General features: G+C 37.1%; 1 protein-coding gene and 1 long non-coding RNA gene across 2 annotated transcripts in view; both read left to right on the top strand.

Moving 5' to 3' along the window:
- LOC134674707 (uncharacterized) overlaps nt 1-22,366 on the top strand; it is a 444,870-nt gene that overhangs the window by 294,156 nt on the left and 128,348 nt on the right. The gene's annotated exons all lie outside the window — the stretch shown is intronic.
- Nucleotides 1,709-17,774, top strand: LOC134674693 (protein takeout). The gene is made up of 6 exons (XM_063532816.1): nt 1,709-1,828; nt 13,765-13,857; nt 14,803-14,950; nt 15,066-15,199; nt 15,932-16,097; nt 17,576-17,774. Exons 1-6 carry the CDS (start codon nt 1,774-1,776, stop codon nt 17,712-17,714), a joined length of 735 nt encoding a protein of 244 aa, XP_063388886.1. The 5' UTR covers nt 1,709-1,773; the 3' UTR covers nt 17,715-17,774.

Below are 22,366 nucleotides of genomic sequence, written 5' to 3'. Positions count from 1 at the left end.
TGTTTTGTTGTTTTTAAACAAGTTTTAAGCAAAAGTTTCATATAAAATGAGTGATAAAAGATATTTAAGGAGACGGCACCTCTCAAATCTGCGAGTTTCGCCAGAGAGCAACGATTGATGTCGACTGAAATATGAGGTTAGTGAATATATAAAAGAAGGTAATTATATGTGTGTAGATAAAGTAGTGTATGTAACTGTACATAATTAGGCATTAAAACACTCGTGTGATCCTTTTAAGAAACTCACTTCGTTCGTTTCTTAAACCCACACTCGTGTTTTAATGCCTTTCATTATGTAGCAGTCACATAAACTACTATTATAGTCATGGGTGTGTACACACCACGTCAATGTATTTACGTATGAATAACAATAATGAAACTTCCGCATAAATAAAATCTCGGGAGTCTAATTATAATCACAGATTTTCCAGAAATTCATACAGGGACAACTTAACTAGTTACATATGTACAATCTGCAATAATATGTAACACAACGAAGGCCGCAAAAATATCTGACACGATCTTAATTTGTAGAGCCACAATTAAAAAATAGTTCCAGTAAAATTCCGCAACATGGCGCGTGATCATAATATTACTGACCAGACTTTAATAACATCATCATACCATAACATAATTACGTCGCTTGCAAGATGCCAATTATTGCAATTATTATATCAAGCATAGGAATATTTACTTTCAATCATTATTATAATATATTCATGATTATCAGTATTTTGCCCCCAAATTACCTCGCTATTTATAAAATCAATCAAATAAAAAAGTGAAAATTGCTGCAATCAGAGTCTTGACACTAATTACTATAGTTAGTTTATTTTAGCAATAGAAAGAAAGCTTACGTTCTTTCTCGTCAAGATTGACATGTCTTTTAATTGGAAATAGTACATTTCGATGCTAGTGCGGAAGGTATGTCATTACTTTGACAATGAAGAATGAAGAATGACATTTCCGCACGTGTATCGAACGACGTTTTTTAATACAGTTGCGAAAAAATAAGAAAAACATTGTTAATCGTACACTAAACAAAAGTGGTAACAGTGACAGCTCGGTTAGACGTCGTCTTTAAGTATATTATATCTATGGGCGTTTGACAGCTATTCCGTTCCATTCAGTCAACTTATTAAGAACGGAATTTTCAATATTGAATATTAAAAAATAAACGTGTTATAATGACGAAGAGGTAAGTAATTAAATATGAAATATGTAATATTTTTCGTATTCTTACATTAACGGTAGGTTTTTATGCTGATTACGACGTTTAAAGGAAAATAATATTAACACTCATCAATAAGTAGTCGTGAATTGGAACAAATATAAATTTAAAAAAATTGGAAAAGTAAAAAGCACTAGTTCGAGATAACCAACTTTCCGCACGCTAAACAGCTACGTAAAGTAGCACTTTTTGAGCAACTGTATTAAAAACTCTTTTTAAAAATAAGTAACAATTATTTATGAAAGCATAAGAATATAAAATTTATAACACGTAATTATGGCAATGTACGATCATTTAATGATCGTATTAGATTCATAATTGTTACATATTTGCCGAGACTTATTTTTAAAACAAAAAAAAACTATAAATTTGTCAACTTATGATTATTTACTAGTGATTAGGTACCAAATAGGTTGTCAACTACCTACATATCTATATATATTTTATTTTTATTGGACCGTCCGCCCCCCTCGCCGGAAGCGCATAAAGCTGCGCGTGCGCCGCGCGGCGCGCATTTCGCAGTGCGCAGTGCGTGACAGTGCCATGTGGAGAGTGCTAGCAGTCCTTGTCGTCGGCACCGCGATCGGCAGCGAACTGCGTGAGTTTTTTGTTTATTTATTTATTTACATGAATGTTATTACATTATTATGAATGTGAAGGAAGCGAAAGAGGTATGTCAGGATCGTATTAGCAAGTGGAAATCCGTGGTCTCTGCCTACCCCTCCGGGAAATAGGCGTGATTATATGTATGTATATGTATGTGTTATTTATTTACAATATCTGAACATTAAACACTTACGAGGAAAAGTACCCACCTTGTCCACCTCCGATTTGATTTAAGGGGCCCACTGATTAACAGGCCGCCGGACGGTATCGGCCTGTCTGTTGTTCGGAACTGTTAAAATTTTGTTCTAACTGACAGGCCGATGCCATCCGGCGGACTGTTAATAAGTGGGCCGCTTAATTTTTATATCGGGTGAAACAGAACGAAGGACTTTTACGCAAAATGGGATTTGTTCAGGCTAAGTACGTACTTTATTTTTCACTTATTAATCACGTTGATGTTTCTAACCGTTTTTGAGATACAGTTTGTTAAACATTAACGCGAAATCTGTATGTTTCAACCCTAGCAAGTAGATCCTATTGAATGACTTGACATGTGTCATTTTAAAATATAAATAACTTTGTAGGGTTGTCACTCATATAAAAATATTTCATTTTAATGATTTTGTTTTACTTTTAAATACAGCTTTACGATTGTATATGACTTAGATAACACTATCCTTTCAGCTTAGTCTCTAGAAATTATATATTATAGAGTAGCTCAAAATAACAGACATGTATTTTTTTAGTAATTGCCCAAACTCAACCTATTGGGAGAAATTATCCTCCAAAGCAGCCATTCTCTAAGTGAGGAACCCTATGGTTCCGCGACACCCCTGCAGGGGTCCACGAAAAATTTAACGTAGGGTTAGGTTAAATTTTATGTACAATGTAGGGTTCCAAAAAAAAGGTAAACGCCAAAGTTAAAACGGCCGTTTTTGTTTTGAGTTCCTAATCGACGAAACCAGCAACACAAAAACTAGTTTGATCTATTCAAAAGGTACTTAAATACACAATACAGTACGTAACGGCCCCCTTTTTTCAATATCTTTCGTTAAATTTAAATACCCACGATTATTTAGCTGTGGCGCTAGTGTGCACGTTGAAGGGCTCTTAAATATTTGAACACTCATTGACAATAGAGGCGTGTTCGGATATTTGTGAGCATCTTTCCCGCTCTAATATTTCTGACGTAAATCCTAAGCATTATGGATAATATGGAGATATATTTTAGCACTGAGTATGCCTAGATATAATTACCGATAAACAACCTTGATAGAGATAAATTAAACACGTACATTGTAAGAGGAATCATTATCCACTACGAATAACATAAATCAGCACGTAACATCAATTTAAGATGAACATAATATCGTAAATTACTTTGCTTAGCAATATGATATAATACACTGCATAAAGGGGTCCATATTGGGTCGCATAATAATTGATTGTCCTAATGTAATGTTACGCATAAAACTCATTTCTCATAATTGTTATTGTGCTGGAAATATTAACATTTTTGAAAAATTATAACACCAGCCTAACCTACCCTATTCTATACAACCTATGCAAAATATTTTAGAAAATACTTTCTGTTTCAGCTGGAGAAAAAATATGCGAAAAGAGTTTTATGCGTAACATTACATTATGACAATTAATTATTATGCGATGAGATAGGATCCCTACATAAAGTCTTCTTCTTTTTCCTCGGTCCCTCATTGCTGAGGATCGCGACCATGTATGCTACGTCTCCACAGTGTGCGATCATAACTATCATAAGCCATATGGGTCACGTTCTGCATGTTGCCGCCAACCACCCTCTTCACAACATCAGACCATCTCGTGGGTGCTTTTCCACGCGCTCGCTTGCCCTCTATTTGGCCCAAGATAATCTGCTTTTCTTTTCTTTTTTTATGCTTTGTATAGTCTTAGTAAATCAGATAAATAAAGTGTAGAAATTGATTTGAGCTGCCTATTTTAATCATGAGTCATGTAATGTATGAAACCACATATTTCCATTAGGTACAGTCAAGTGTAATATGGATGCACTCATTATACTCATAAATATGTTCCATAGACGTATTGTATACACCCATATTTTACACTTGACTGTAGGTACCTACTTATTTTGTTTAACCTAATGCAGCAAACATTACTGTGTTTTTATCTGATTTGTTTATAAACTTAGGTATGTAGGTACAAAATTAGAATTGCTTAATTAAGTTTAAATAATATAAATAATAAGAAGTATATTTCTATCATGAGTATATAAATACATATTTATCATTATTCTCTTTTCTTTTATAAGTTTTTCATTACCTATTTATTATTCGAAGCATTAAACTATCGAGTTTTTCAATGAAATAAGTAGTGTAGTGTACTCGTATTAGGTACAGGGGCCCATTTCGCAAAAGCTTGTAACTTGTAATACAAGTGGAAGTCCCTTTCCAACATATGCTGTCAAAAAGTGACATCCGCTTGTATTACAAGTTACAAGCTTTTGAGAAACGGGCCCCAGATATTTAATTGTTTATACATGTGACAAATCTAGAATTGCAAGCCGGGGTCCGTTTCTCAAAAGTTTGTAACTTGTAATACAAGTGGAAGTCCCTGTCTAACAAAAGCTGTGAAAAAGTGACACCCGCTTGTATTACAAGTTACAAGGTTTTGAGAAACGGGCCCCAGAGCATTTGGTGTTGTCATTACGGTACCTACACCATTAAAGATACAATCACCAATGTTGGTCTCATCAATTTACAAGTGAATGCAACATGCTGGGGTCAAGAGTGTCAAGACCGCCCACTGCACTTTTGAATTACCAAATTTGTTTATGAATATTATTATGTTTGTTCAGGGTTATTGTTCTTTCAATATGTTTTATTCCAAACACATCAAGTTCTCCTCTGTTGAGGAAATGTAGCTATTTGATTTCATATATGTACAGTCAAGGAATTTAAATTCCGACCCATTTCGTACTTTGTCACAGTGACAATCAATATGAAAGCCGCTAGAGACCTCATACGGTTGTCACTGTGACAAAGTACGAAATGGGTCGGAATTTAAATTCCATGACTGTACCTATATATTCCATAGACGTTAATATTTATGTCAGTTTATAGCTTTCGACTCGTGCTAGGTAGAAGGTACCTACTACCTAGCACGATTTAGAAATATTTAAACAACCTGAGTTCTTGAGCGACTCTCGCAAGCCTTCATCTTAAAATCCTCGTCAATAATCATTCAAAAACATCCTTGGCATATTAATGTGCCTTTTGTTTAAAAGTCCTGATTGCCATTCCTTTGGAGTCGTTTCGGAAGTTCGATGTTATTGACCACCGAGATGGTTCAAGGTCTATTGGCCTGTAATTGTTATTTATCTTGCTGATGAGGTTCTAGTAACGTGTCGGGTACTTTGACGCAATTTTTTAACACTTCTGAATTGAATTTGTCGCTTTTTTCAAATTTAATTTCCAAAATATCGATCCTAGAAGAAATATTGTGAGGACCAAACTTGTAGAGAATCAAATTTCCTACATTTTTTGTCCTCACGATTTTACTGTAAAGTCAAAAATGGCCGAGTTATTCAAGAAAAACCGTTTTTCGAATATACACAGGAGCCTGATTCAGTCTACTTTTTGAATTTACACTCCCAGTGACCCCCCCCCCCCCAAGGGACCTACGAAAAAAAAAATCCAAGAACTGATTATTCACGGGTAGGGTCGGTTTTTTGGATATAATGACTGGACTAAGATAATCAGATACAAATAAAGATACAAATAAAGAAATGCAAGCTTGTAACAAAAAAGACGCAAACTTACCTATAAATTATAAGTAATTTGTAGGTAAACAATATGACGCAACGCCTATGTTGAGTTAGGTTAGGCACATTACGTAGATATTAAATAACTTCCTACTAGTTACGCCCTGCGGCTCTGCTCGTGGCACGAGGTTTACATAATTTGCGTTTCCTGGGGTCGTAAGTTCGATGATAACTTTTAATAGGTACTAGTTTTATGCTTAAAATCAGTGATTGAAAACTGGTTATTTCTCTACGTATATGTATGTCGGCGGCCGATCGTAAGATCAGTCAAATCGTTCGTTCCTAGGCATATCGTGAAATGTGAAAAGCTTTGACTCGTTCCCTGAGTCGACGGAGCCCCGCGTAGCTCTTGCGCGTGCCCTTCGGGCATCTGAAGCAACCTAACGAACCTATCATACCTATATATTGGTTTAATGCGAATAATCGTCAAAAAATTACACAGGAACATTACGATCTGCCTGATCTTACGATCGGCCGCCGACATGTATACTAGCTACGTCTAGACTTCATCTGCGTGAAATGATGATGATGATTAAAAAAACCATCCTATGTACAAATGAACATGGACGCAATAAAGATATGAATTATGAAAACTATCCTATGTCCTTCCCCGGGCCTCAAACTATCTCCATACCAAATTTCATCTGAATCGCTTCAGTGCTTTGCGTGACACAGAGACAGACAGGCAGAGTTAGGTCCACACCGAGTTGCGATATGCGTGATGGTGGAATAAAGGCAACAATTCCGTTCGGCGTAGAAAACAAATGGTATATCGTACCTTGTCCTAAATTCCATTTTATGTGTCCTACGGCGGCTGAGGTACAACCACACTTTTTTAATCGACTGCCCAAAAAAGAGTGTATTGTTTTTGCTAAGCACGAATGACGTATATTGATTACCGGCACGATTTTTTTCTCATTTATCTTAACACTGTTAACAAGACAGACCCTGACGAGACGTGCAAGAGTATTAAGTAATGAAATAATAATTTAACCAACGAACTATGTATATTGTACAGGTATAATATAACAGTTATAGAGTCCGTGCATGTGCGCGTTGGAGAGTCTACCATCTTGTGGCCTGAATCGGAAACATAATTATGTGCACATGTTCATTGCCAAAGCAAGTGCTACCATCTACCGTTTTCATAGTTGCACATACTTGTGCAAAGTAGGTTCTGCCATCTTGTGGGCTACATCGGAAGCATAAACAACACATTTACGCCTCGCGCCAAAAATCTGACGGCTCCTATGATGCCCCCTATAGTTCATGCACTGGGCCTATACTGAATATTCACAAAAAAATTGTATTGCCACTATTGCCACCGTCATGAACCTACCCAACTAGAATTATAAAAAAACCGGGCAAGTGCGAGTCGGACTCGCGCACGAAGGGTTCCGTACCATAATGCAAAAAAAAAACAAAAAAAAAGCAAAAAAAAACGGTCACCCATCCAAGTACTGACCACTCCCGACGTTGCTTAACTTTGGTCAAAAATCACGTTTGTTGTATGGGAGCCCCACTTAAATCTTTATTTTATTCTGTTTTTAGTATTTGTTGTTATAGCGGCAACAGAAATACATCATCTGTGAAAATTTCAACTGTCTAGCTATCACGGTTCGTGAGATACAGCCTGGTGACAGACGGGCGGACGGGCGGACGGACGGACGGACGGACGGACGGACGGACGGACAGCGAAGTCTTAGTAATAGGGTCCCGTTTTACCCTTTGGGTACGGAACCCTAAAAATAGCCAATCACTCCGCGATAAGAATTGCAAGCGACGTCAATTAACGTCAATCAGCATCAAAACGAATACATTACGCTTGTTTATTCACAGTATCAAAAAAGAGATATAACGTCCATCATTTCACGCAATCTTCGTAACCGAAACAAAGGGATACGTAACTCTTAGCGCACGTTAAAGACGCAAGAGTACGTAATTGAACGGTAAGGCTGCAGCGGGATGACGGATGACAGCGGGAGCATAAGCGGAAAGGTGTACGCAGCGATTTGCATTAGACCGCGAGTGGTAGCGACACCCAAAAGCCTTTGTTTGTCCACGCTAACAATCGTCACCTGATATTGGCAAATCACCGTTCATTGCTAGTCAATAAATTTACCTTGACTCTATGTACAGTCAAGGAATTTAAATTCCGACCCATTTCGTACTTTGTCACAGTGACAATCAATATGAAAGCCGCTAGAGACCTCATACGGTTGTCACTGTGACAAAGTACGAAATGGGTCGGAATTTAAATTCCTTGACTGTACCGTCGATAGGTACATAGAGTTTTGTGTTCATAACTACATATAATAAGAATAAGAATAATTTATTGTGAAAAGCTTATTGCTGTTACATTGTGCTTGAACATTTACATTTTACGTAATGTTTTGTTTGCTTATCACTTCGAGCAACACGGAAGGGAGGCGGCATTCGCACTATTTCCCCTCTGCCGAGGTACAAGATTAGCGCGTCAATAAAATCTAGCGCGGGTAATAAAACTAGTTGCACTTGGATTTTTCACTAGACCGAGTCCAGACGCGCGCGTGAACACTGCTGCACAAAAATGCCTATTTCCTCGGTTTTTTGTTATAAAAAGAGGTCGGGGACATCAAATTTACAAAAAGAAAGTGTTACATTTCACATGTAATATTTTTTTTACATATCATACGTTAAATTACATTTAAATACAATTATTATATTTTAGTCTCAAGTAATTGTTGGATTTATCGATTTTGCTCGCTCAGTACAAATTGCGGATCGGTCGAGCGACAAATCCGACTTCTCATCTCTCAGAATATAATGACATACTTCAACGAAAATGTGTTAGTGTGCGTGTTGTGACACTAGTCACTCGACCGTACACAAAAAGAGATCGAGGTTTGCAAGATTTGTCTTTGACGTGTGTCATTTTCTATGTATTTGTGTCGTCATTACAGATTGGATTTTGTATGTAAGTGTGTGAGAAATGCGACTGTGTGCACCTTTCCCCCCGCGAAAAATGGCAGAAAGATTTGTACGGCGAGATATCGCTTGGGCCCCTCCCTTCCGACATGTCGGAAGCCGGTGTTGCTCGAAGGCTTATCATAATAAAGAAGCTGGATTAATTTAGAAAAAAAAGTGGATATGATGGGAGAGGTCTATGACCTAGACCAGCTATTCTCAAAGTATGTTCCGCGGAACCCTAGGATTAAAGCCTCTGTTGGGGCTCCGCGAAAATACTTGTAATAATAAGAAAAAAACCAGCACTTCTATAGGTATATCTGGTCCACAGTGACGAACGATTTTTTTAATTTGGGGCTTCGTCAAATATTTCGCTTTCCAAAAGGGTTTCGTCAACAAAAAAGTTTGAGAACCGGCGACCTAGACAGTAGCTATACAATACACACGTAATAGAGTTGCGTAAATTTACAATCGAAAATTATAAGATATCGCCAATCAGTCATTTAAAAAATTCCAATATCAACAGTTTAATAACAAACTTCAACCAATATAGAAATGCCATGTGGTTCCACTAGCTTCTCAACGAATTGCTACATAATGTTCTGCCCGCTTCCGCTTCCGCCTAGTCAATAGACAAAGCCTTAGCCTGCGCCGGCGCACGTAACGTCGAAAGCGGTTGCGAAAGCGATAAGCGAGAAATGTAGCGAGCTAGGTCAAGTTCGGCGGAAGTAGAACGCTTAGCCGACTTAAAAAGGAGGGTACGTATTATTGACAGCTACGGGTCACATTGGAGAATCAGTAACATTTAATTTGCTGTTGTTGTAACTTTCAGGCCAATACGAGTTTCATTTATTCGATCTGATTCCAATATGATACTTTACGTGGCGTTTTTGGCTCAAGAAATGTCACTTTTAATAGATATTGGAAACAGATCTAATAACTAAAACTCGAACCGGCCTGTTTTTGTCATGGTCGGGAGCCTGATGGGTCTGCTCCCTAGATATGTTCCCATTATATCCATTAAATACCTACCCCTAATCCCAAGAATTAGCGTAGGCACTAGTTTTTTGGGAGTATGGGTACTCCACGGGTACTCATATCTCTTCGCCTGCACACGCTCGTTACCTACCTAGGTACTTGGTCGGCAATCAGGCTATTAATGTATTACTCCAAAATACTACGAGTAAATACGGATGCGGAAATGCGGAAATAACCAAAACCAATACTTTTATAATCTAAAAGTTCAATGTACGGAGAATCTCTTGGCCTGACGCCATAAAGTCAAAAACCCGCATGTTGTGGCGCAACGACCAACGACCCGAAGTGGATCTTGGCCTCCGAGACCACAGACCGCCATGTTACTCTATCCAAAGCCGTTTCTATCCAGTCGACGGCGCCGAGTTCGCTAAGATCTTTTTGCGCATGTTTTAAAAACAATATTTTCTTTAAATTTATTGTCTATTATAATTCGTGTTTTATCAAATAAACGATTATCTTATCTTATCTTATCTATCTATGATAATAGGGTTAAGTACACCATAGTCGCACCAATAAAAGTCTGCAGCGGATTTGATATCCCACGCAGTGTGTTATTTTAAATACGTCTAAATTTCATAAAAGTTTGACGTTTAAAATAACACTTGCACTGCGTGGGCTATCAAAATCGGTATCGTCTTGGGTCGTCCCATTCGTTTTTCGCCAAGTTCTTAAATTAGTCCTATTCTGCTTTCGTCACTCATTCTACATTGAAAGCCACCCACGACTGTAACGAATGTAGAATGGGTGACGAAAGCAGAATAGGACTAATTAAAGAACTTGACGAAAAACGAATGGGACGACCCAAGACGATACCTCAGAATCGCTTCAGACTTTTTACGGTCTAACTCTACGAGTATATGTATGGATTATGGGCTCCTGAAATCATTGATCCCTTCAGAATACCTACAAAACTAGGGGCCAATGACTGCTAGGGCCATTCACTGGGTATTTAGTTTAAACACAGGATTCAACAACCGCTATTGCTTCATACCAATTCATAGTCCACACAGTGCTTGAGCCATCGCCGCTCACAAGGCCTAGACTAGACCTTGTCACGAATACCCCTCGTTTCCATGATAATTATGGTTTCGACACTGCGGTCAATCAACCCGAACCGGCGTTGCAATAAGTACCTCATTTAAATAAGCCGGAGATAATTTATATTTAAAGCGGTTCTATGGGTTATTTCAAAATAGTGCATATTTAAAGCAGTTCTGAAGATGTGTATTACAAAATGAGCTCTGCTATTCTTGAGTGGTTTACTAATATGTGGCCGAAAATTGTATGGCAAATTATCACTTCCCAAACTATTTTTCCCATAGTATCATTTGGCAAAACTATCAGATGGCAAACCAATGTTTCGCATATATAACATGTCGCAAATGATTATTTACAATATTATTGTATGGCAAAATATTTAGTTGGTCATGTTTCAAAATGTCTTTTATTGTTATGTCGAATGTATTGATAGGCATAAATTATTTTTCGCCTAATATTGTGATGCATACTACTAAATACCCTAATAATATAGTACTCAACTACTCATGGTACAAATTACAGTAGCATTTTATTTCGTTACGTAGGTAGTTTTTTCGAGATGTGCAGTTCAATGATGGAGGTAGTAATTTTGTTTACTACATTTCTGGCAACAGTTTGTTTTCGTGGGGTCGCAATTCTTACCTAACCTAACCCACTTTTCTGGCAACAGTTCGTTTTCTTGGGGGTCGCAGTTCTAACCTAACCTAACCCACCTTTCAGGCAACAGTTTGTTTTCGTGGGGTCGCAGTTCTGACCTAACCTAACCCACTTTTCTGGCAACAGCTCGTTTTCTCGGGGGTTGCTGTTCTAACCTAACCTAACCCACTTTTCTGGCAACAGTTCGTTTTCTTGGGGGTTGCAGTTCTAATCTAACCGAACCCACTTTTCTGGCAACAGTTCGTTTTCTTGGGGGTGGCAGTTCTAACCTAACCTAACCCACCTTTCAGGCAACAGTTTGTTTTCGTAGGGTCGCAGTTCTAACCTAACCTAACCCACTTTTCTGCCAACAGTTCGTTTTCTTGGGGGTCGCAGTTCTAATCTAACCTAACCCACCTTTCAGGCAACAGTTTGTTTTCGTGGGGACGCAGTTCTAACCTAACCTAAGCCACTTTTCTGGCAACAGTTCGTTTTCTTCGGGGTTGCAGTTCTAACCTAACCTAACCCACTTTTCTGGCAACAGTTCGTTTTCTTGGGGGTCGCAGTTCTAACCTAACCCACCTTTCAGGCAACAGTTTGTTTTCGTGGGGTCGCAGTTCTAACCTAACCTAACCCACTTTTCTGGCAACAGTTCGTTTTCTCGGGGGTCGCAGTTCTAACCTAACCTAACCCACCTTTCAGGTAACAGTTTGTTTTCGTGGGGTCGCAGTTCTAACCTAACCTAACCCACTTTTCTGGCAACAGTTTGTTTTCGTGGGATCGCAGTTCTAACGTAACCTAACCCACTTTTCTGGCAACAGTTCGTTTTCTCGGGGGTCGCAGTTCTAACCTAACCCACCTTTGAGGCAACAGTTTGTTTTCGTGGGGTCGCAGTTCTAACCTAACCTAACCCACTTTTCTGGCAACAGTTCGTTTTCTTGGGGATTGCAGTCATCTAACCTAAAACATGTTGGTACAGTCATCAAATCTATTAGCGTAGTGGCACCCGTCCATGGAAATATGTAGATACGTTTGTTAAAAAAAAAGCCACCAACAGGTCAAATAGCCATCAAAATATATTATGAAAAGTAAGTATAAATAAAGCAAACGTTTTTTGACAATTAAGAGTTAGCTAAGTTGAAACATTTGCTCAGTGACTATTTGTCTTAATGAATTTTGGTAAAATGAACATCTACTAAATAAAATTGTGATCAAATAAAAAGTATGCGAAGTTTCAATTTTGGCAAACGTTATGTAACAATAAATAGTTAGGTATAATAAAACATTTGCTTAGTGACTATTTTTCTAAATAAATCGTGGTAAAATGAACATCTGCTAAATAAAATTGTGGTCAAATAAAAATTATGCTAAATAATAATATGCTAAGCATTGGTTTGCCAACTAAAAGTACTGCAATAAGTTGGTTGGGAAGTGAAATTAGGCGAAAAATATTTCGGCGAGATGGCAGTACACCATTCTTGAGTATTGAGAGAGAATTGAAAAGTAAGTGTCTATTATAAGTAGGTATGTATAGGGTTGGTAGGTCATTTTTAGGTCTAAATTTGAAGAATATGACTAGTTTTTACACGACTTTCAGCTTAAAAAACTTCAGTTTCTAAAAATCTCGAGTCGAGATTGAGTCTTTTAAGAGCAACTTAAAAAGGCTCGATACTTCGGATGAAGATTTCATTAAAAAATTGTATACATTATATTGAGAACCTCCTTCTTTTGAAATCTTGAAGTCTGTTAAAAATAGGTACCATTAGGTCAACATTCCCTTTTATCTGAGGGTCAGCTAAGCTATGAATCTTGGCCACGTACGACGAAGGTTGGAGTGCTCATAAAGCGAAAGGATAGATCTCCGAAAATAAATACAGTACTTTATGAGCCTGGCACGTTACCTACGTGACACTGTGCTTACTATGAATGGGTCATGGATAATGTATCGAATATATCGAATATTATATCATTAACCTCGTGTATGGAAACAAAATATGAGTGACAATATTTCGTCATCTTGTCATCAAATTTTAACAAACTAGGGTGCTGTAATTATAATTATAATTATTGGCCACTACCATAGAGAAATATAACCACTTCACTTCATAGTAATTGTAATTAGTCACTCTTAACAAGAAGGCTTCCATGGGCTTCTTTTCCTTCAGATTTATTAGGAGTGGCCAATTACTATGTAGTGGCAGTAGCAGTCACCCTAAGATTGAAATGACATTAACAGACCGTTTGGTGCAATCGAACCACACCTATGTGTTTTTGAAAACGTAATCCACTTGAATACTATTCGATACAACTATACTGTTACTACCATTTGCTACAAACTTTCAGTGGCTTAATTGTAACGAGGACTCTTTCCAAAAAAATACCAACTTTATTTTATTCTCCTAAAATACAACAGAATCTATGACTATTTAATGATAATAAAACATCATTTTCAGCGGAGAATTTCGTGCGATGCCGGCAGAAGGACCCGAAGCTGAACGAATGCCTGAAAGCTGCCGTGCCTGATGCCCTCAGAAAGATGAGAAAAGGTGATCCATTTAAGATGATTTATATATTAACATTGCTTCTGAGTTACCCACTTAATGCCTCTATAGCCTACAAGAGGACTGTACTTACTTGGTTTGAGTTTTATGCCTTTGACACTTCAAAGTAATGAGACTGCAAGGATGTCCAGGGAAAAAAAACCGAAACTTTTGAGAACTTTTGCGATAAATTCCTTGCGCAGAAAAGAGCTGAATATCTAGCTTCAATTGCTGAATTTATACACAAGCGCCAATAGTACTTTTTCTAAGGACATAATACCCTAATCGCTACTCACTTTTTGATGAGTCTTTGTTAGTTTAACGGAATCTAGAGTGATGCAAGGAAATTGAGCTACTGGCAATATGTAGGAGAAAATCGGGTAAAGCGAACACCCCAGGCAAAGCGAATTCGGGCTCCCAATCCTAAACTATTCGACTTTGTCGGACCACGTGCCTATATGATGTTCAGGATCCTTCGCTCTATGAGCGGCAAGCGTCACAGGGAGCGGTCGCTGCTAGCGTCCTCGGTGACGAGTCAACTAAAACCAGGGATGAAATTAGAGAAGCCAAAAGAAGAGCTAGCCGAAATACGTCATGAAAAAATAAAAAAAGATTCGAAACTAAGCTATTATAATAGTAATGTAACACAATATTTATTTACATATAAGGTAGATACAAATATTAAAAATAAAAATAAACTAACTTATCTATAAAATAAAAATTAAATTAAAACTAAAAACTAACACTAAATAAAATTACATTAAATTATAATATATCTAAGAAATTGGGCCCCTTTGGCATGGTGCAGGACGCTGGCAGCATTTCCCCGCTGTATTGCTAAGCTAATACGTTGAGCGAGAAAGCTGCCAGCTCCTCAGTCACCGGTGAAGTCTATAATCCTTTTTGAAACTGGCAATATTAGATGCAATAATAACAATATAACAATTTCAGGTATCCCCGAGCTCGGCGTGCCATCAATAGAGCCTCTCCACGTAGCGGCCATCAACATTCAGTCGGGCGTCGGTCCCATCGTCTTGGCTCAAAACTACAGGAAGATACAACTTCACGGGCTTGCGGAGACTACACTCACCACTTACAAGTACGTAACCTAGATGCCTTAAGTTTTGGTTTTGGATTAAATAGACATAAAGGATCAAAAAAGACCTCTTTACTTACTTACTTAATTAATCATCATCATCGGTTTTCATTTCCAGAGCCGACCTGAAGCACTACCGCCTGGTGACCAACTCCCTGACTCCAAAGATGGAGTTCATCGCCGACTACGTGATGAAGGGAAGGATCTTGGTGCTGCCGATCCAAGGGAAGGGTGTCGCCAATGTTACTATGGGTAAGTCATCATCATCCGTTTACCACAGCGCAGAGCTGACTTGAAATATCTACTACCGCCTGGTAACCAACTCTTGGACCATCATCAGTTTTTGGGGCATAAATTCAAAGACTATTAAAACATTATCTCCCTGACATCTACCTAACAGCAAAAAAAGGTCAACCACCCCGTTTGAACTCACCGTCATAATATTATCATAATTAAATTAAAATACTTATTAAAAATTTCCTTTCTGGAATGGGAATGTACATACCTACAGTAGAAAAATACGTACAGTCAGCAGCAGAAGTTGCTAAGCGGGCCAGGTGTTCAAAATTACCTTGACGCGACTTTATTGTTAAGAGCATAAGAGCGCGTGAAGGTAATTTTGAACACCTCGCCCGTTTAGCAAGTTCTGCTGCTGAAGTTCTGACTGTACTTAAACACAATTTTTCATTCAATTAGCATCATTAGAGGTAGAGAGTAAAAAAAGTGTTGCGAAATAATTGCGGCTTATCGTATCCTGTACAAGTGATAATTAATTTGTTTTTGTCATTTAAGTTATAAAACCCGTCTTACAATTATATGTTTTCGAAATATGACGTATGAACTGCGTACCTATGAATGACAGACCATGATGAATTACGAAAAAAATAACTGTGTTTTTTAATCAATTTTTAGATATTTCGGAACTGTACCGCTTATGGAACAATCCATATTACTTACCTTTGCAATGTTTCCATCCCATTTCAGTGAACCTAGTAGTGAAGCACGACCTGATAGGCGAGCCGGTGGAACGCGACGGACAGACATACATGCACATAAAGGACTACAAGGTCCGCTTCTTGCCGAAGAGGGTGTATTTGCACTTTACCAACCTCTTCAACGGGGACAAGCGGCTGGGCGACCAGATGAACTTGTGAGTACCTAGACATACATGCACATACATGTACAGTACCTAGACATAAGGACTGCAAGGTCCGCTTCTTGCCGAAGAGAGTGTATTTGCACTTTACCAACCTCTTCAACGGGGACAAGCGGCTGGGCGACCAGATGAACTTGTGAGTACCTAGACATACATGCACATACATGTACAGTACCTAGACATAAGGACTGCAAGGTCCGCTTCTTGCCGAAGAGAGTGTATTTGCACTTTACCAACCTCTTCAACGGGGACAAGCGGCTGGGCAACCAGATGAACTTGTGAGTACCTAGGATGTCTAGACATACATGTACATACATGTACAGTACCTAGACTTGGACTGCAAGGTCTGCTTCTTGCCGATGAGGGTGTATTTGCACTTCACCAACCTCTTCAACTGCGATAGCGGTTCGTCGATCACATGAACTTGTGAGTACCTAGAGTCCTTAACTCTACTGTACCTACACCTACATTGTATATAGGTATCGTTGTCTAAGGGCTGGTACAGACGGCAACTTGTATGGAAACTGCACGCCGACGTTGCAGTTGGCGATAAATCCCATACAAATTCCAGTCAGGTTGCAGTCCGTCTGTATCAGCCCTATATAGTGACAAAACAAGCGTTATGGAGCTTACTGGGGGATTTTATCAATTTGTATAATGGGTCAAACAGATCACTGTGTTACGTTCTTTCCTGTGGACATACACAAAGTTAAGGGCTATAAAGGTTAATTTTCTTATTTAACCCTAACCCACGTAAAAAGGTCCTCCTTTTATTTACAGAACTATGATAAAATCATTACTTACATGCCCACAAGCTGTTAACTATTGCCCACAGGGGAGAAAAATGTACAGTTCGCGCGAACACGCTAGTTTTCTCTCCTGTGGGCAATAGTTAACAGCTTGTGGGCATGTAAGTAATAATTTTATCATAGTTCTGTAAATAAAAGGAGGACCTTTTTACGTGGGTTAGGGTTAAATAAGAAAATTAACCTTTATAGCCCTTAACTTTGTGTCTGTCCACAGGAAAGAACGTAACACAGTGATCTGTTTGACCCTAAATACAGTGTGTAGTAAAAGCCTGAGCCGATACAGGACACAATTTAGTCCGAGTCTAAAGATGACTAGATTGAATGACTGGTTGCCCCAATCTGTCACATCGATATAACAAAACTGGTAGGTATAGGATGTTTTGGTTATGAACTATCGGTGTAAAAATTACCATACACTGAAAATCTAATAAAAAATATTATTCAGCTTTTTATGCGTTAAACCACTAAAATGTAGGTAAACATCTTGTTTCTGAAGTGTCTTATTTCGTGTACAGTCAATTGTTAAACATGGGTGTAGCCAACTTATTCAAAAATATGTCCCATAGTTCTTCATTCGCTGACATAAGTGGACATATTTTTAAGATGATTTATGCACCCATATTATTTTTACAGTTGACTGTACCTACTCTTGTTTTTTTCTAGGTTCCTGAATGAGAACTCAGAACTAGTGTTCAACGAGCTCAAGGAATCCTACGAGAAGAGTCTCAGCTCCGTTTTCCAAAACGTCACCAACACCATCTTCGATAAGGTGCCTATGAACAAAATCTTTCTAGAAGACTGAATTAGACTTAAGTGCTCGGTAATTTTAAAGTTCTGGACTTTCAAATGAAACGCAACAGAGTATTAAACTAAAATCCTACGAACAATGTCGTTTGTGTATGATATTATTTATTTATTGAGAGGAAACCAAAGTCTTTAAAATATTATTAAAACAACTTTAAGAAAATCTGATCTATCTATCTGATGATGATATTAAAATGAAGTAATAAAAAATATTAATATTGTAGAAAACTTTATTGAGGGATTTGTAATGAATAAGAAAACAAAAATAATTATTTATATTAAGATAAATTAAAAGTAAAGGTAGTGTTTAAGTGGGATTACCATTAAGAAATGTCTGATTTTCTATATTTATTTGATTGGTAATGTAAGGTCTATAATAAATTAAACCTTTTTTACTAACAATTTGTTTCATTTTCGAAAACGACGCCACCTGTCGGTGAGTAGCAGAACTAATAATTATAACGCCATCTATTGAAAGTTGTTCAAACTAGTTAAACGACATACATACAGTTGCTTTTCTGGTAGTAATGTTTAGGTACGTCTCCGCGGTCAAATCGCGAAGGGGACCTGGTAATTACTTTCGAAGGTCTTCTCTCGTTGGTTTCTATGTCTTGCCGGTTTCCGTTAGCGACTTGGCGGGCATACTTCATGCAGTACGCTTTGCAGAAAGCTTCGTTGATTATAATTACTGCGGAAGAAGTTCACCATTTAGCGAGTAGATGGCGCTGATCTCAAAAATGTTAATCACTACAAGTGAAATTTCTTGCCAAAGTTGGTACTTTATTTGAAAATAAATACTTACGAAGCGTTACTAGAATAAAATAAATCACGAATCCGAGTATAATTGTATCCTTCGTCTCTTCCATACTAAAGAGAAATCCTGAAAGAAATATATTATTATGGATTAGGAGAGTATTTTTCTGTCAAGAAAAAGTAACTTTTGTATTACAATTCCTCATTGGTCTCAGTGGTGGATTAAAAATAAGACAAAAACCGGTCAAGTGCGAGTCGGACTCGAGTTCCAAGTGTTCCGTTCCATATTTTAACAATGTATGTATGTGGAACGTGAATGAAATTTCTTTAAAAATCCCGTAGGGGTCGGATCAAAAACAAAATAATTAAGTCCGACTCACGCTTGACTGCACGTGTCTAATAGGTTTTCCTGTTATCTATAGGTAAAAGAACTATTTTGTATATTTTTTTCAATCGTTAAACCAGTGTCAAATTTTACTGGTAACTTCAGGTTTGACCGGTTAACCCGGGTTAGTGGAATGGTGCAAGTGCATGGCGCCTTAAATGCGTAAGAAGAATAAGAATATTCTCCTGGCGCATATGTACTATGGCGTACGTAAGAAACCCTCAAGTAACAATTTGTGGTACTATAGCAGTCGATAGAACGTTTCCTAAATACCACTTAAGGTCCTATAAAAGACCTAAGAAGGTTGTATAAAGCCGAAATGGCGCATCTTATGTGCCATTCAGTGATATAGTAGACCTGTAGCAGTGTCAGTCGTGACGTTTTAGGTCTATAAAAGTGATGTAATGCATGACTCTTGTTCTAATTTGTTCTCAGAAACGCCATTATAGTGTTAATTTATACTATAGTAGCATTTGAGATTCCATTATAGTGCTTGTTTTATACTATTGTAGAATTAATACAGTGAAACCTGGTTAAGTGGGACCTGGATAAGTGAGAAACCTCTATAGCTGGGACTCATGGTGCGGTCCCGACACTTTAGCACTGAATTACCTCTGTTACTGAGAAAAAACGAACCTCTATAACTGGGATTCGTTGTTGTGATTTTATAGTCACATTTACCTCTATAATTGAGACAGAGAGTGCATTTTACCTCTTTTACTGAGACTATATTTATAAGATTACATTTTTCTAATTGTTTTTTAGAATTTTATAGGGAATTAACTTCTGTATCTGAGATAACGTCAATATATGACCTCTCTAACTTGGACTTCATTGAACAATTTCCGTATTCTTACTAACTCTTAGTTTATCCACAAATTCCGTATTTGCCTAATTGTGTCTAAACAACTTCAAGTTTGATTTAGTTAATTTATGTAAGTAGTTAAAACTATCGAAACGAAAGCTGAAATTTTGATAAGTAACACGAAAAAGTAATATAATATTTTAAACTTTCGCGTTTTGAATACATATTAACTCACATTATAGACGGGTCTAACGCGAATTATATTCAATTACCTTTATTTACCGACGTTTCGACACAGGTTTCACTGGTCGTGGTCGCGGCTGACTGATTGTCCCAGCAAAATGTCAAAACAGAGATTTGTGCATCTACCCGACGAAAAGTGTATGTAAAAGTTTGGGGTAGACATCACATTTTCAAACCACCCACCACACATAATGTTAATTATTGTCAATAGTCCTATTGACAATAATAGGACTATTGACAATAATTAACATTATGTATTCTGTTTTGACATTTTGCTGGGACAATCAGTCAGCCGCGACCACGACCAGTGAAACCTGTGTCGAAACGTCGGTAAATAAAGGTAATTGAATATAATTCGCGTTAGACCCGTCTATAATGTGAGTTAATACGAAAAAGTAAATTTTAAATTATTAAATTTCTAATACGCAATGAAGTCCGTATCAAATTTAATTTAATTTTGAAATATCTATCCTTTGGAGAATCATTCAAAATAAATTCAAAGAAATATTTAAACAGACTTAAAAAATATTTAGGGACAAGGATTATTTTACCTTATTTATTTTTAAAGATAATTACTAAATACCTTATTAACCACCTCTATAACTGAAATATACTCTATTCTCACCTCTATCAATGTAACCCTCTGTAAATGAGACAGAAATTTATTTGTACCTGGCTAACTGGGAGCCTGTGTAAGTGGAAAACTTCTTTAAGTGAGACAAATTTGCTCGTCCCTTGAGATCCCACTTATCCAGGTTTCACTGTAGTTCCTTTACTACGCAATTTGCTATCAAGTTTTCCATCAACTGTTGTGAGTGGTTTTGTTGTGTGTTTACTTCACAAAAACGGTACTAAGTAAAATGGTGACAAGTAAAGACTTTATATTAATATGCGTCATTTAGATCAGTCGAATAATTCGGTCCTTAGTGCAAAAAGTATATGGGACGGAAGTTTTACCGTTAGAATAGTATTAGGTTAATGAGGAATTTTAAATGCCCCCTCGATTTATTTTAGATTTTAATAAAATAATTTAATAAAATATTATGATATTCACCATAGTTACTACTATACAGCCAAGAAGTAAATCCGACGCTTTTATACGCTAACTATAGAACTTACGACGAAATATTCACCGCCATCATGATTAAAATTAGGGTTCCAAAAGAATTTTGCTGTGACCCAGTTACACCAACAAACTCTTTAGAAAGACATAGGATTTTTTTTAAATTAAGATGTAGTTATTACTGTTGTTTTCTTTTTCAGTGTTATTGGTAAAAAAAATGTGCTAATAATGGATGTCGATAAATAACTAAACCGTCACGATTATATGCTTGTAATAAATCATTGATGATAAATCTGAACTACAATCACTAATATCACTGGGGTCTTTTTTTATCAATTCATTAATATAAAAATATTTTGTACTTTGTAAACATTATGTGGGTTAGGCCTGAACTTATATAAGCAAGATATAAGTAGCCATTACAGATCAAATTTATCATTTACAAGTAGTCGGTTTCTACCTTTATGTATCTAACTCGGTTTATAAAAGACATATAAACTCAGCTATAACGCTGAAGAAAAACCACTATACAATAGTTTTGTGATATAAAAGAGTCATTGTGACGTTTACAACGATGAGATATAATAGGGATTTAAAAACTACGAAAGCGCTTTTTAATGCTATATATATAAATATGTCCCAAAAACGCTACTACAGAGCAAAACAGTTCTATAATAGTGTTCACATGACTACTAAAGTATTGTGTACTATAGCAGTGATCTCTAAAGCCACTATATCCTGAAATCGTTGTATAGTTGGGTTTTTGTCACTGTTAAAACACAAAACTATAGCGGCTAGCAGGGAATCTTAATAGTGCAAACTACTAAAGTATTATGAACTATAGCAGTGATCTCTAAAGCCACTATATCCTAAAATCGTTGTATAGTTGGGTTTTTGTCACTGTTAAAACACAAAACTATAGCGGCTTGCAGGGAACCTTAATAGCGCAAACTACTAAAGTATTATGTACTATAGCAGTGATCTATAAAGTCACTATATCCTAAAATCGTTGTATAGTTGGATTTTCGTCACTATTAAAACACAAAACTATAGCGGCTTCCAGGGAACCTTAATAGCGCAAACTACAAAGTATTATGTACTATAGCAGTGATCTCTAAAGCCACTATATCCTAAAATCGTTGTATAGTTGGGTTTTTGTGACTGTTAAAACACAGAACTATAGCGGCTTGCAGGGAACTTTAATAGAGCAAACTACTAAAGTATTATGTACTATAGCAGTGATCTCTAAAGCCACTATATCCTAAAATCGTTGTATAGTTGGGTTTTTGTCACTTTTAAAACACAAAACTATAGTGGCTTGCAGGGGACCTTAATAGTGCAAATTAGTTGCATAAAAGTGATTCCAAATACTATTATACAGTAATATTGCTCTATAGTGGT

The sequence above is a fragment of the Cydia fagiglandana genome, chromosome 20 (genome assembly GCF_963556715.1).
Source record: "Cydia fagiglandana chromosome 20, ilCydFagi1.1, whole genome shotgun sequence".
Classification (NCBI taxonomy): Eukaryota; Metazoa; Arthropoda; class Insecta; order Lepidoptera; family Tortricidae; genus Cydia; species Cydia fagiglandana.
This window is presented reverse-complemented; position numbering and strand designations above follow the sequence as displayed.